Below are 12,927 nucleotides of genomic sequence, written 5' to 3' on the forward strand. Positions count from 1 at the left end.
GCATACTCAATATCCCTTCTCTTCAGATCAATGTAGGACTTAGCGATGCAGTCTTAAGTCGATCTCGAATCACCCTGATTTTCTCTTCAGTTTGTTGAACAATTTCGGGTCCAATCATTTTTCTTTCACCCACGTCATCCCAACACAACGGGGTTCTACATTTTCTGCCATACAAAGCTTCATATGGAGGCATCCCAATGCTTGATTGGTAGCTGTTGTTGTAAGCAAACTCAATCAAAGGCAAGTGTGTATCCCAACTACCCTCAAACTCAATCACACAAGCCCGTAGCATGTCCTCCAAGATCTGAATTACCCTCTCAGACTGGCCATCTGTCTGTGGGTGGAATGCAGTACTGAAGTTCAATCTAGTTCCTAGGGCTCTCTGAAGACTACCCCAGAATCTAGAAGTGAACCTAGGATCTCTGTCTGACACGATGGATACTGGCACTCCATGCAATCTCACAATCTCATCGATGTATAACTTGGCCAATCTTTCTAAACTGTAGTCCATCCGGACTGGCAGAAAATGAGCAGATTTAGTCAGTCTGTCAACAATGACCCAAACTGCATCATGACTCTTCTGTGTCCTCGGAAGTCCCATCACAAAATCCATCGTTATTCTCTCCCATTTCCACTCTGGTACTGGTAGTGGATGTAACAACCCAGCGGGTACTTGATGCTCTGCCTTTACTTGCTGACAAGTTAGGCATTTGGTCACAAACTCTGCCACATCTCTCTTCATACCCATCCACCAGTAATGCTCCTTTAGCCCCCTATACATTTTCGTGCCACCAGGGTGCATGGCAAAAGGAGACTCATGTGCTTCCTTCAAAATAATTTGCCTCAAATCAACATCATTAGGAACACACATTCTGCCCTGGTGTAGCAATAGACCATCATCTCTAATTGAGAATTCTGGTTTCTTGCCCTGTCGGACTTCTTCCATCAACTTCTGATACTTCTGATCATTCTGAGCAGCCATTCTAATCTGATCAATCAACACTGGTTGTACATGCCATGCAACTGCTGTCTGCCCCTCATCATTAATCTCTAAGCTGGCATGCAATGATCTTAACTCATGTACCAAAGATAAAGGAGTAACCCGTAGACTTTCCATAGTCTTGCGACTTAAGGCATCAGCCACAACATTAGCTTTCCCTGGCTGATAGTCTATCAGACAATCATAGTCTTTTATCAACTCTAACCATCTCCTCTGTCTCAAATTCAACTCTTTCTGGGTGCCCAAATACTTCAAACTCTTATGATCTGTGTAAATGTAACACTTTTCCCCATACAAATAATGTCTCCAGATCTTAAGAGCAAACACAATGGCTGCAAGCTCCAAATCATGTGTTGGATAATTCCTCTCATGCGGTTTCAGCTGGCGTGATGCATAGGCAATGACATTTCGATCTTGCATCAACACACAACCTAACCCGTTGTGAGAAGCATCGTTGTAAACTGTATATTCTTTACCCAGTGTGGGTAAAGTTAGGACTGGAGCTTCAGTCAAACATCTCTTCAATTCATCAAAACTCTGCTGGCATTTATCCGTCCACTGAAATTTTACATCTTTTCTAAGCAGCTTGGTCAATGGAGATGCCAACATGGAAAATCCCTTCACAAATCTACGGTAGTATCCAGCTAAACCCAGAGAACTATGAATCTCTGTGACATTTCTGGGTGGCCTCCAATTAAGGACAGCTTCAATCTTGCTTGGATCTACCTTAATGCCCTTTTCTGATACTACATGCCCCAAAAAGGATATCTCCTTCAGCCGAAATTCACACTTCGACAATTTGGCATATAGTTGTTTCTCCCTCAAAGTCTGCAGTACAATCCACAGATGTCTATCATGCTCTTCTGCATTCCTCGAATAGACCAATATATCATCTATGAATACCACAACAAACTGATCGAGGTATGGTCTGAAAATAGTGTTCATCAGATCCATAAAAGCAGCCGGAGCATTAGTTAACCCGAACGGCATAACTAGGAACTCATAATGGCCATAGCGGGTTCTGAAGGCAGTTTTAGGAATACTTTGCTCTTGTACCTTCAGCTGATAATAACCTGATCTCAGGTCAATTTTGGAGAACACAGCTGCACCCCTTAACTGATCAAACAAGTCATCAATGCGAGGCAATGGATATCTATTCTTTATTGTCACCTTATTCAACTGCCGATAATCAATACACAAGCGGAGAGTGCCATCTTTCTTCTTTACAAACAATACTGGCGCTCCCCAAGGTGACATACTAGGGCGAATGAAGCCCTTGTCAAGCAACTCTTGCAACTGCACTTTCAACTCTTTCAATTCTGCAGGTGCCATTCTATATGGCATTATGGAGATTGGGTTAACACCAGGCATAACATCAATTTCAAACTGCACCTCTCTTTCTGGAGGTAATCCTGGCAATTCATCAGGAAACACATCCGGAAAGTCACATACCGTAGTGATGTCCGTTAGTGCTGGACTCCCCATTTGGGTGTCTATTACATGTGCCAAGTATACTTCACACCCCTTTCTGATCATTCTTCTGGCTAGTGCAGCCGAAATGATGTTTGATGGCAGTAAATGCCTCTCCCGTGTATTACCACATCACCGCATGCAGGGAGACCAAAAGTGACTGTCTTGATCTACATCAATCATGGCGTGATGCCCGCTAACCAATCCATGCCCAAAATGATATCATACTCTCTGAAGGGCATTTCAATCAAGTCTCGACAGAAAACATATCCTTGGATCACCAAAGGATCTCTATAAATTGTTGACCGGACCTCTTGTCCTAATGGACTAGTTACTAGCACCTCAAAACCCATTTGCACACATGGAATGTAAGTGAATCGACTATGCTAGCACTAACATATGAATGGGTTGAACCGGATCAAACAATAGAAATACATCTTGACCAGAGATAGAGAATGTACCGGCTACCACATCGAAGTCTCACCTCTTCTCATTGTTTCATTGCGTAGATTCTGTTGAAGCACTTCCTTGTACCGATTGACCAAGCGCCTCGATCGCTGAAGTAGTGCCTCTACCTCTGCCTCTTCCTCTGCCAAATGACTGTGAACCTCTAGGAGCAAGACTCTGAATAGATCCCTCGGCAGTAGTAGGAGCTGGACCATATCTCGGAGCACTAGTACAGTCTTTAGCTATATGGCCCTTGCCTCCGCAGTTAAAACAGGCTCCAGTGGCCCAATAACACTCCCCCCCATGAATCTTGCCACAAGTCTCACAGGGGCGGGCAGAATGTGAACCCCTGCTCGACTGCTGACCAGACCTAGGGGGTCTCTGTCCGGAAAATCTGCCTCTACCAAATCTGCCTCTACCAAATCTTCCACCTCGACCCCTGCTGGGTCCACTAAACTTTTTTTTCCTTCCAGAGGTAGCACCAGAACTCTGTTCAACTGATTTTTTCCCCTTGTCTTTTTCTGATTTCTCAGCTTTTTCCTTCACTGGGGTTGCTTCTGCTTCAACTCTTTCCAGTTCAAGTGCTTGGGACATAAGTTCTGAGAAGTTACTATGTCGAAATCTCACAACTTGCATCCTTATGCTGGGCTTCAAACTTGTCTCAAATCTCTTGCATCTTGCTTTGCTGGTAGTAAGGAGACTCTCCGCATAGTGACTCAGGCGGGAGAACTCCCTCTCATACTCTGCCACTGATCGATTTCCTTGTTTTAAACTCAAAAATTCTTGCAACTTCTGGTCAACATATGCGTCTGGGATGTATTTCTGTCTGAACTCTCTGATGAAGTCATCCTGTGTCAAGATCGCGCTCAAATGGTTGGGTGATGGTCTTCCACCAATCATATGCATCCCCTTGCAGTAGCGACACAGAATACTCAAACTTCAACTCATCTTGGCAGTGCAGCTTCTTAAATACTCTGTCCATTCTTTCAAGCCATTGCTCTGCCTCTAAAAGGTCCACTGTACCCTTAAATTCAGTAGCCCCATACTTCAATAACTTATCATACTGTCTGGCTGGAGGCAGTGATTGTGCCACAGGTGGTTGGGGTGGAGCTTGAACAGGCATACCCCCAGCCATTTGTTGAAACATCGACCATCGCATTGTGCGAATCGTGTGGAATCGCGGCATTTGTGGTGGTGCTGTCATCGACATTCGGTAAAGCTGGGGCTTCCCCTTGTGCCTCAGCTTCAACAGACTGCTCAACTGAGCGATCCCCTTCTTCCATTTCAATCTGAAGTTAGGGTATCTCCTGAACAAGTAACACATGGAGATTTCCCTCCGTTAGTTCATATTCATGATGTAATGCACTGTATGTAACAATTATGGACATTGAGCAGTTGTACTTAACAAAGAAAAACACAAATTCACAATTTAAAACATACTTCGAAATTTTGCTCTGATACCACTAAAACATGTCACACCTTACCCCTTTGTAAGGCATAACATGATCCCATAGAATACCTAATGAACTGCCGCACTTCACCTACCGATAACTCATTAAGTACCCTACAAGGGATTTTAAAACAATTTTTCTTATTTTTGATAAGTGGTGAGCATTTTCTAATAAGTACTTAAAACATGTAGTTAAACTAAAACTAGTTAATATTTTTTGCCCATTTTATTTTTACGCAAATTTTATAAAAATTTTGACAGAGTTCCCTCTGTATTTTGAGAAACCAGTTCTTCAAATACCTGAAATAAAAGCACTTCCAATAATTTTCTAACCACTGCTTCAAATTCATACTCAATCTCAACAAATTTCTCAAATTCACAAGTTCAATAATTCTCAAAATACTGTCAATCAATATCATTCATATTTCATTTGAAACAAAACGATTTAGATACATTATTACAACATTTACATTAAGAGAGTTTCAAAACCACAATATATATATTACAACTTATACAATTTTTATACAAACTGCTCAAGACCCACTTTTACATGTCCATATATTTATGTGCAATATATACATCAAAAGAAGTATTTACAGTTAGGGTATAAATTATACCCGAAGACTTCAAGCTAATAACTCCACACACCTCAGCAGCTCAGTCTGCTGCTCCTCTAATCTCTATATCTGCGACGGCAATAAAAGCTATCGCTGAGTACTAGGACTCAGTGGTGCACAATATACTAAAATAATCTTTATGCAAAACTTAAAGCACATTTATTCAAAGATTTGGCTAAACATGAAAATTAAATACAAATCATGCATCGTGAGATTTTAAATGTAAACCAAGTTCATTTCAAAGTATCAAAACACATTTCACAAAACCCACAGCTAGATCATGCCATTCGAAACAAATAGAATCTCAATAGCCAGAGGCTAAAGAGAAATCATATCACAGGCTAGCTAGCTCAAATATATGGATATCCATTCACATCCTCCTCTACTAGCACACCTCAACACTTCTCCAGAGAAGGAATCAAAATTCGAAACTAATTACCCCCACTAGTCGTGCTAGTGAGGTGTTCAAATATATGGTCATGACACTGTGGTTTCAAAACTTATCTTAACAATTTGCTAAACATTGTCATTTCAAATATACACAATAACTTTCACAATTTAAATTAAACATCATAAGAATGCTAAAATCCAATATTTCACATTATTCAAAACAATATGCAAAAGATGATTATAAAAGTATATGTTGTGCACAAACCTCAAACGAGTCGCCTGTTGGCCTTGACTCGACTCCTCGGGTTCTGTCCCGGTATTCTTTTCCACTGAAACACGAAATTTTCCAATGTTTCAATACTAAAACTTAAAATAAATCCAAAATAAACTTAGCTTCACATTTACCTATCTCTAACGTGTTAAATTCGACATTCTCGAAATTGTGTTTCGGGTTACTATTCACTGCACTATTCAAGTCAAATTATTGACTTTCTAAGGCTTAATAGGTATGGGAACTCCAACTTCACCCACACACCACATTTTGGTCATTTTCTCAAAGCTTAGGTCATTTTGGCAAAATTGCCAATTTTCGGTTTTGGTTCTCCGAAGTTGCACTGTTCCATTGGTCGATCTACTGTTGGAATTTGATAAAACTTCCTTCATAGAAAATGTTCCTTATTGTCTTAAGTGTATTTTCATTTTTGGATCACCTCAATCGGAGTTTTGTAGCTCAAGTTATGGCTAAAATAAGTTTACTGTTCACGTGCACTATTCATGCTGCACTTTTGGGTTCTGGCAGATTTTGGTCCAATTTTGGTCAATAATTTGATCAAGTTAAGTTCATAATTTGGTCTCACTTTCTTCATATGAAATGTTGTACTATGTCTTAGATTTCCATCGGTTCAAGAATCGCCTAAATCCGAGTTTTCTAGAGGGAGTTATAGCCATCCAAATATTGCTGCTCAATGAAAATTCTGCAGAGTTGCAGGTTTGGTAACCTAACTTTGCTCAATAATCTGAATGGGTTAATGGCATAATTTGGGGTGATGTACTTCATGAAAGTTTTAGATCTATATGCCCTCTAACCCCTGGCCAAATTTCAGGTCAATTTGACCTGTCTAACTCGAGTTATGACCAAATGAACAGTTCTCGCTCATTTGGTCGATTTAGTGGCAGCCTGCTATCATTTCACTTTGGTCAATTGTTTCACCAAGTTTTGGTCAGTTTTTGGCCATGGTTCCTTAATGAAAATTGTGCTCTTTTATGTCTATTTTCATCTCCAATTGGTGGCATATCCATTAGGCTTGTAAAATTTGAGTTTTGATCCTTCAAAGTAGGTTTGGTCATCTTGTCACAAAGAACATGACCATTGACCTACGAATTTGGTTTAATTTCCTACCATTCCCACACAATTCATTTGGTCATAATTGACCATTATTTCACTTCACAATAGGTCCAACATGTCATTTATACATTTCTCCAAAATTTGCCTCAAACCCTAGGTCTTCAAACCCTAATTACACTAATATGTTACATTTAACTAAATTCAAAACTTTAAACTATAATCAATCAACTAATTAAGACTTTTAAACTCCTTCTATCTCATTTAATTCATGCAATTTGGTCCCTCTCCCTTGTTTGTTTCATTTAAAGGTTATTTACAAGCTCTTAATGCCATATAAACACTAATTAAACAAAGCAAAATTGAGGTTTGTATTACCAACCTTAAGCAGAATTTTCTTCCTCCTTTTCTTCAAATTTTCTTCAATTCTTCTCCTTCTAATCTTCCTTTCAAGACTTGCTTATAATTTTTCTTCAAGAAATTTAAAGGATTTATGGTGGAATTAGTGTTTAGAAAGCTTAAAAATAAGCTTTCATGGAGGAAAATTTGAGAGAGAGAACTTGGGAGAGAGGGAGACGGCAATGGAAGGGAAGAAGGCCAAAATGACTTTTTTTTTTCTTTTAATTTATTAGTTTTATATGTATTTTCACTTAATTGACTTGGTCAATTATGGTAGGAAAATTAAAAATCAATCGTGACATCATTTTGATGTCATAAAGTAATGTAATTAGCTTTTTCTTTTCTTTTCTTTTCTTTTCTTTTCTTTTCTTTTTTTTTTTCATTTATCTATTAGTTCTTTAATTTAGTTCCCGATTCTGAATTTTTTTTTCTCCGATTTTATTTGACAATTAGGTCAGGAGTCAGCTCTCGGGGTCAATTGACCAAATTGCCCCTCGCCGGTTCATCCCGGTTTGCAAATAATTCAATATTTCTTCCGGCTCCCTGACCTAATTATTTGACTGACTTAACAGTTCTTTTTCGTGATTTTCTCTTTTCCACTGTGTTCATAAGGGTCCTAAGGACCGCAACGTCACTTTTTACGGTTCAAAATTTGAGTTTAAAACGACTTCGCAGTCGTTCCCGAGGAGGTCACTCATCGCTGTGACTCTCAGCTCGTTTAACCTCTTATGTTCTATTTTTCTTATTTATAGTTAACTAATTAAATATTACTAATTATTTGTGTTTATGACTTCTCATGTTGTCTTAAGTGTGGCCCTAATCCTAATAATTATCCGAACCGACACCGGTCACCGGAACAGTGAAATATACCAGGCTATACCAATAGGGGTGTTACAATTGCCTCCTGCAGGACCCAGTGACTGAGGCAGTACTAGCAAGAGGAGAATTGCAAGGAGGGCTATATGTAATAAGAGCAAACAAAAGTAATCATGAGATCTTTAAGGGTAACTGTAATTCTGCTCCTAAATTCAGTCATGTTCAGCCAAAACTTCAAGCAAATGAAGTCATACAATCTTCTATTTCTCCCAATTCTTATGAATCATGGCATTACAGACTTGAACACATTTCAGATACCAAGTTATCTCATATCACAGTCATCAAACCAGAAATTAAAAACCATAAAATGTGTGAGGTATGCCCACTTACTAAACAACAAAGACTTAGTTTTCAAAAAAGCAAAATTATTACAAAAGAACTTTTTAATTTAATTCACATTGATTTATGGGGACCTTACCAAGAATACTCAATTTCACATTCAAAATATGTTCTCACTATTGTTGATGATTTTTCAAGAGTCACATGGACATATTTACTGCCTGACAAAACCAGGGTTTACAATACCTTATTGGAATTTTTAAATATGGTTCAAAATCAATTTCAAAAACAAGTCAAGGCAGTAAGGTCAGATAATGGCACTGAATTTATCAATCAGCAACTTACAACAGTTTTCAAAGCAAAAGGGATTTTACATTAAAGAACTTGCCCATACACTCCACAACAAAATGGAGTTGTGGAGAGGAAACACAAGCATTTACTACAAGTGGCAAGGGCTTTAATGTTTACATCCAAAGTGCCAAAATATTTTTGGGGGGAAAGCATTTTAACTGCCACATACCTCATAAATAGAATGCCTAGCAAAGTTTTAAATTGGAAAACCCCTTATGAGATTTTGTTTGACAAAAAACCTGATTACAATTACCTCAAAATTTTTGGTTGCCTATGTTATGCCACTAACATTAGGCCACAAAAACACAAGTTTGAAGAAAGAGCTTTCAAATGCATCTTCATAGGTTATGCTTCAGGTTTTAAGGCATACAAACTATATGATTTGCAAAATAAAAGAATCATAATCTCCAGAGATGTGATTTTTTATGAAAACTATTTTCCATGTGCAAGTGAGCATGCCAAACACAAAAGTGTCATTCCTTTAGCCATACCTGACACCGATCCAATTCACTCACATTTTGAACCCACCTTGTTAAATGAATCCAATGATAATTTAGAAACCATTGACATATCACCTGCTGCAGAACTAGATTCACCTCTTCCATCCTCCTCAAACCATATTCAGCCATCACACAGTCTTGCACCAGTCAGAAGAAGCACAAGGATGACAACAAAACCTTTGTGGTTAAATGATTTTGTAACTCAAGTCAGTGCCAATAGTTCTAATGCAATCACACTTGCTAGTACTACCACAAAATCTGCAGGTATCTCTTTCTCACCTTTCATATCACATTTTCCCTCCATACCTCAATATAATCATGATTACATACAATTTATGGCAAATGTATCTACTATTCATGAACCACAAAATTACCATCAAGCTAGTGAGGACAATGGTGGTCTCTTGCTATGAAAAGCTGAGAGGCTTTAGAGAAGAACAACACATGGGTTCTCACTACCCTTCCTGAGGCAAAAAGGCTATAGCTTCAAAATGGGTGTACAATTAAATACAAACCAAATGGTACTGTGGACAAGTATAAGGCAAGGTTAGTTGCCAAGGGTACAATCAATTGGTGGGAATTGATTATCATGTCAATTTCTCAACTGTAGCTAAATTAGATACTGTGAGATAGTTTTAAACTATAGCTACTACATTCAATAAGCCAAATCATCAATAAGATATCAAAAATTCATATTTAAATTGTTATTTGGATGAAGATGTATATATGCACCACTATAAGGTTATACAAAAGCGCATTTTGGACAAGTATGCAAATTAGTAAGAAGCCTTTATGGTGCAAGCGAGGAAGACAATGGAACAAAGAATTAACAGGGAAGCTACAAGCATTTGGATTACATCAGTCAGCATTTGATCATTACTTGTTTATTAAAGGATCTGGTATCAATTTTATTTCGCTAATTGTTTATGTAGATGATTTACTAATTGCAAAGTGATACCGAATCGATTATAAAAGTTAAGAAATTCCTAGATGACCAATTCATAATGAAAGACCTAGGCTATGCCACTATACATTTAGGTCTTGACTAGCCAAGTCAAAATGGCATGTTCTGAGCAACAAATACATCTTGGATATAATCCAAGACATGGGATTACAAAATGCCAAAACAAGCCTATCCTATGCCAAAAGGATTGAAGCTAGATAATGAAAATGGACAATTGATAGCGGACCAGAGCAACACGTGGCAGAGAGAAGGCATAGGAAAATATATATACCCAGGACTTCTGATGCTCTTCGGAAAGTGGGCAGACTCGGAAGCGAGCTCCTATGCAACTCCTCGCAAACCACCTGATGGGATCATCCCTATCAATAAATGCCAATCAACCTTCCCCTGCCCCTTCTAGCTTATTCAAAGAAAAAAAAAGCGACTTGTTAGGCGCGATACACGCACGATGCAAATCTATGTCAAAATTATATTGAAGAAAAATCATTTGGGATTTTTGTTAATCTCTCCGAAAGCCAAAAAGCTGGAAAGCCAAAGCCCATACTAATAGTAGGAAAGATAAAAGCATATTTGAAGTATTGTGACTTAAAAACTAAAATGACTCTATTTACTGAATTGAATTACCTCTCCATCTCCATCCCATCATCGCATCACGATAACGACTCCATTGCGATATACAGTGGCCGATCTTCCTCCAGCTAATCAAGTAAGCACCTGGGATTACCATGTAATCCCATTGCACATGTTGTCGCCGAGCAATCAATCACCACGCTTCGTCATGTGCGTGCAGACATCGTCGAGACACATTTCCGTGACCTCTTTTAAAAGAACCCTTATGATACCACTTGTGGATGGGACACATCTGTTCGGATGGGACTCCGCGATACGGAGGGAGTCTCACCTTGATGGGTTGGGATAGATAGTCCATGGATGGGTTGGTGAAAGAAGAGAAAAGAATGAAGATAGAAAAGAGAGTAGATAGATTGTTCCGACTCAACATTACATGTATTTTTGTTACAAATTTTTGTTGCAAAAATTAGTTTTGCAAAAATTGAATTAGAAGAGAATTAATTTATTTGAGTTTTATAATTCTTTATTATTCTTTGTAATTGTATAACACATACACACCAGTAACAGCTAGCTAGAAGCAAGTTTATTTAATGAAATTTTCGAGTAAATTTTTTTTAAATGTATTTCTATTTTGCTTCTGAATTTCTTTGTGAAAGAAAAAAAAGACATCTTATAGTATGGAATTTGTTTTAGTAGTGTATGGTGCCAATGAATTGTTGCAGGTTAGATTATAATGTCATCAGATTGTGAATATCTCCAATCCACATATTGGAATATCTCCAACAAATCTTGGTCTTAAGTGCTTTCGACAATCTTCCTCCTATACATCTCTGCCACACAATTCTTATCTATACCTACAACCTTTTCCTCCCTCCTCTGTTTCAAACTGCTAGTATTAATTGAGTAGCCTCACTGTGCCTCACTGCTACAATTACTACGCCTCACACCCAAATGCACCACTCTCAAAACGATTGATACCCACAGCTCTCATCTTCTTACATTAAACTTTTGATCTAAAAAACAAACATTGACAACACAGACCCACAAGATTGACCCAACATCTTGAACAGGCCTGACAATTCCTCCTCCAAAGGAAAAAGCCTGACCATGATATGGGTCGATCACTCCATTCCCACCTTCTTCTGGTCTTATTGGGGACTACATTGGCGTTGAGAGCTGTCTTGATCTGAAAAACAATGATGACATCTTCACATCATCATCGATTGTAGTAGAGAATCAGTGTTTGAGTGCACAACGTAGTAAGAGGGATCAAAGGTGCGCAATGAATGGGTTTCCACCACCAATACCATTGCTCGCACGCACTGGGAACTTACCTTCCCATATGCCTTGGGTTTTGAGGCGATTCTACACAGATGATGGAAGATTGATTCTTAGAGAAGAGAGGGTGAAACATCATGAGTATTTCCAGGCTCACAGATGCAATGGCCGTCTTACCTTGCGACTTGTTCCCTTAGACGATGAAGTTCATCCCCCTTATCCCCATGGTTTCGCTGATGAGGGAGATGACAATGAGAATGAATTCGAGTATTGTCAAGAAGAAGAGGAAGAAGTAAAAAATGAGCTTGAGAACTGTCGCATTGAACAAGAAGATGAAACAAATGAGCTTGAGAACTGTTGCAGTGAGAACTGTCAGAGTGAAGAAGAAAAGGAAAACAAAGATGAAGCAGATCAAGGTAAAGACACACAAGTGAATGACAATGAAAAAGTGGATGAATGTTGTGATGGTGGTGTCGATTATTTTCATAGTAGCAATGGCATTATAGCGAAGGAGGTTCTGTATGAAGATCAGAGAGTACCTTCTCTGGAGACGGGGAATAGTGGGATTGGTGGAAATTTGAGTGCATTCAAGTGCTTGAATATTTACAACAGTGTGAGACCAGGCTCCAATCGCATACTTGGGGTGCCAGTACCAGCTATGAGGCCTGTTCATGGTTAGAAAATGCAATTGTAATGTGGGTGGTTTAGGTTTGAGCTTTGTTTAGATTTAGTTTATTCCTTTCATGCTCCAGGAGGCTGTAGTACCGAGTCAAGATTGAAGTGAGTAGGAATTAATCCTTATTTTCTGTCTATTTTTTCTAATCCTTATTTTCTGTCTAAAAATGTGCACAGTCTTGGTGTCCTAAACCCAATCGAAAAAGTTGTTTCAATTTAAATTTATTTTGATATTTTAATTCAATTTTAAATTCTTTACTAAGGATTGAAGTGAACTTGTATTGAAAATATATATTTATTTTTTTTATAATTTTTTAAA

General features: G+C 38.4%; 1 protein-coding gene across 1 annotated transcript; it reads left to right on the top strand.

Annotated features, from left to right (window-relative positions):
- Positions 1 to 11,775: 11,775 nt before the first annotated feature.
- On the top strand, positions 11,776 to 12,739 carry LOC110645831 (uncharacterized). Its single transcript, XM_021799093.2, has one exon. It carries the CDS (start codon positions 11,938 to 11,940, stop codon positions 12,610 to 12,612), a length of 675 nt encoding a protein of 224 aa, XP_021654785.2. The 5' UTR covers positions 11,776 to 11,937; the 3' UTR covers positions 12,613 to 12,739.
- The last annotated feature ends 188 nt before the right edge of the window (positions 12,740 to 12,927 follow it).

This window comes from Hevea brasiliensis, chromosome 12 (assembly GCF_030052815.1).
Source record: "Hevea brasiliensis isolate MT/VB/25A 57/8 chromosome 12, ASM3005281v1, whole genome shotgun sequence".
In the NCBI taxonomy this organism is placed as follows: domain Eukaryota; kingdom Viridiplantae; phylum Streptophyta; class Magnoliopsida; order Malpighiales; family Euphorbiaceae; genus Hevea; species Hevea brasiliensis.